At 62.6% G+C, this 1,293-nt stretch overlaps 1 protein-coding gene across 1 annotated transcript in view; it reads right to left on the bottom strand.

Moving 5' to 3' along the window:
• The window catches only part of KCNC3 (potassium voltage-gated channel subfamily C member 3), a 10,896-nt gene that overhangs the window by 2,503 nt on the left and 7,100 nt on the right, over window positions 1–1,293 (bottom strand). The window contains exons 3-4 of the mRNA XM_044911354.1: window positions 300–491; window positions 9–53 (exon numbers count right to left, since the gene is read on the bottom strand). Of these exons, the coding sequence (XP_044767289.1) occupies window positions 9–53; window positions 300–491 (237 nt within the window). The remainder of the gene's footprint in view (window positions 1–8; window positions 54–299; window positions 492–1,293) is intronic.

Here is a 1,293-nt window from a genome sequence, read left to right as displayed (position 1 = left end):
TGGGGGACCTGGCTTACGCCAGTCTGGGGGGGGCAGTGGGGGAGCACCAATGGCTGGGGGTGGGGGAAGAGGCCAGAGGGTCCAGGGTGGGGTGGGGGGGGAGATGGAGATGGAATAAAGACAGGTGAAGGGTCAGTGGTGAGGAAATTTGGGGGGGGTCTGGGAGGAAGGGAATTTGGGGCCAGGGGATGGGTGAAGGGAAGTCCAGCACCTCCTCCCCCATCTCCCTCTCCCCCCTCCCCTGAGGGAGGGAGAGAGAGAGAGGGAGGGTCCCAGGGGGCCGGTGGAGGGCACCTCACCTTTCCGGATGGAGCCATCAGGGGAAGGGGCATAGTCGGTGAGGAGGAAGCAGGCTCGGTCCCGGCTATAGCGTCCTCGGCTCCCGGGGGTGATGGGGCTCTTGTCTTCCGGGGACATGGCGGGCTGGTCGATGGCTGGGCAGTCCTCGTGGGCAAGCGCAGCTGCGGCAGGGTCCCCGTTGGGGCGTGGATCTGCACCAGGGGGTCAAACAGAGACACAAAGGAGGTGTGGGAACTCAAGGTGGGGGTGAGATTAGCAAGGAGGGTGTTGGAGAATGTTGGGTGCTGGAAGTAGATGATTGAGGGGCAGGGGGTCTCGAGGAGGGACAGGAGGGATGTACAATTGGAAGCAAGGTGTCAGGGCGTGTGCCTGCTGGGTTGAGGGAGCAGGTCATTGGGGGAGGGTGTTGAGTACTGGGAAGGACAACAGGGAGAGGGAAGGGTGGTTAGGCGTGGGTGTGGAGGGAGGGTGTTGAGTGGTAGGAAGCGGTGGTCGGGCCAGGTGTTGGGTGCTGGGAAGGGCAGGACTGGGGTGGGGTGTTGGGCACTTGGAGGGTGGTTGGGAAGCGAGCTGGGTGCTGGGAAAGAGGCTGGGTTAGAGTGCCGGGTGGGCAGTTGGTTGAAGTGAACTAAGTAGGGCAGGACTAGGGTGCAGTGTTGGGTTGGTAGGGTGCATGGCTTGGGATGGGTTTGGAAGGATGGCTGGGGGATCTAGGGGGTTGGGAGGGAGTTGTTTAGGGAGAGTGTTGGGTGCTGGAAAGGGGACAGTGGGGAAGGGTTGGGAAGGTGACAGAGGAGGGAGGGGGAGGTGGGGGTCCCCCAGGCTCTGACTTAAGCTATTTTTAATTGGTGTGAAACTGGGTCAGTGGCTGAGGGAGCAAGATGAGGGCTGGGCGGCCCAGCTCCCTTTCTTGACCTACTTAAGTCACGGGGGTGGGGCCCACCAGCCTCTCCCTGCCCCGGACTGCCGCCCCCAATCATCGCCTCAGAGACG

Source organism: Neomonachus schauinslandi, chromosome 16 (genome assembly GCF_002201575.2).
Source record: "Neomonachus schauinslandi chromosome 16, ASM220157v2, whole genome shotgun sequence".
Taxonomy (NCBI): Eukaryota; Metazoa; Chordata; class Mammalia; order Carnivora; family Phocidae; genus Neomonachus; species Neomonachus schauinslandi.
This window is presented reverse-complemented; position numbering and strand designations above follow the sequence as displayed.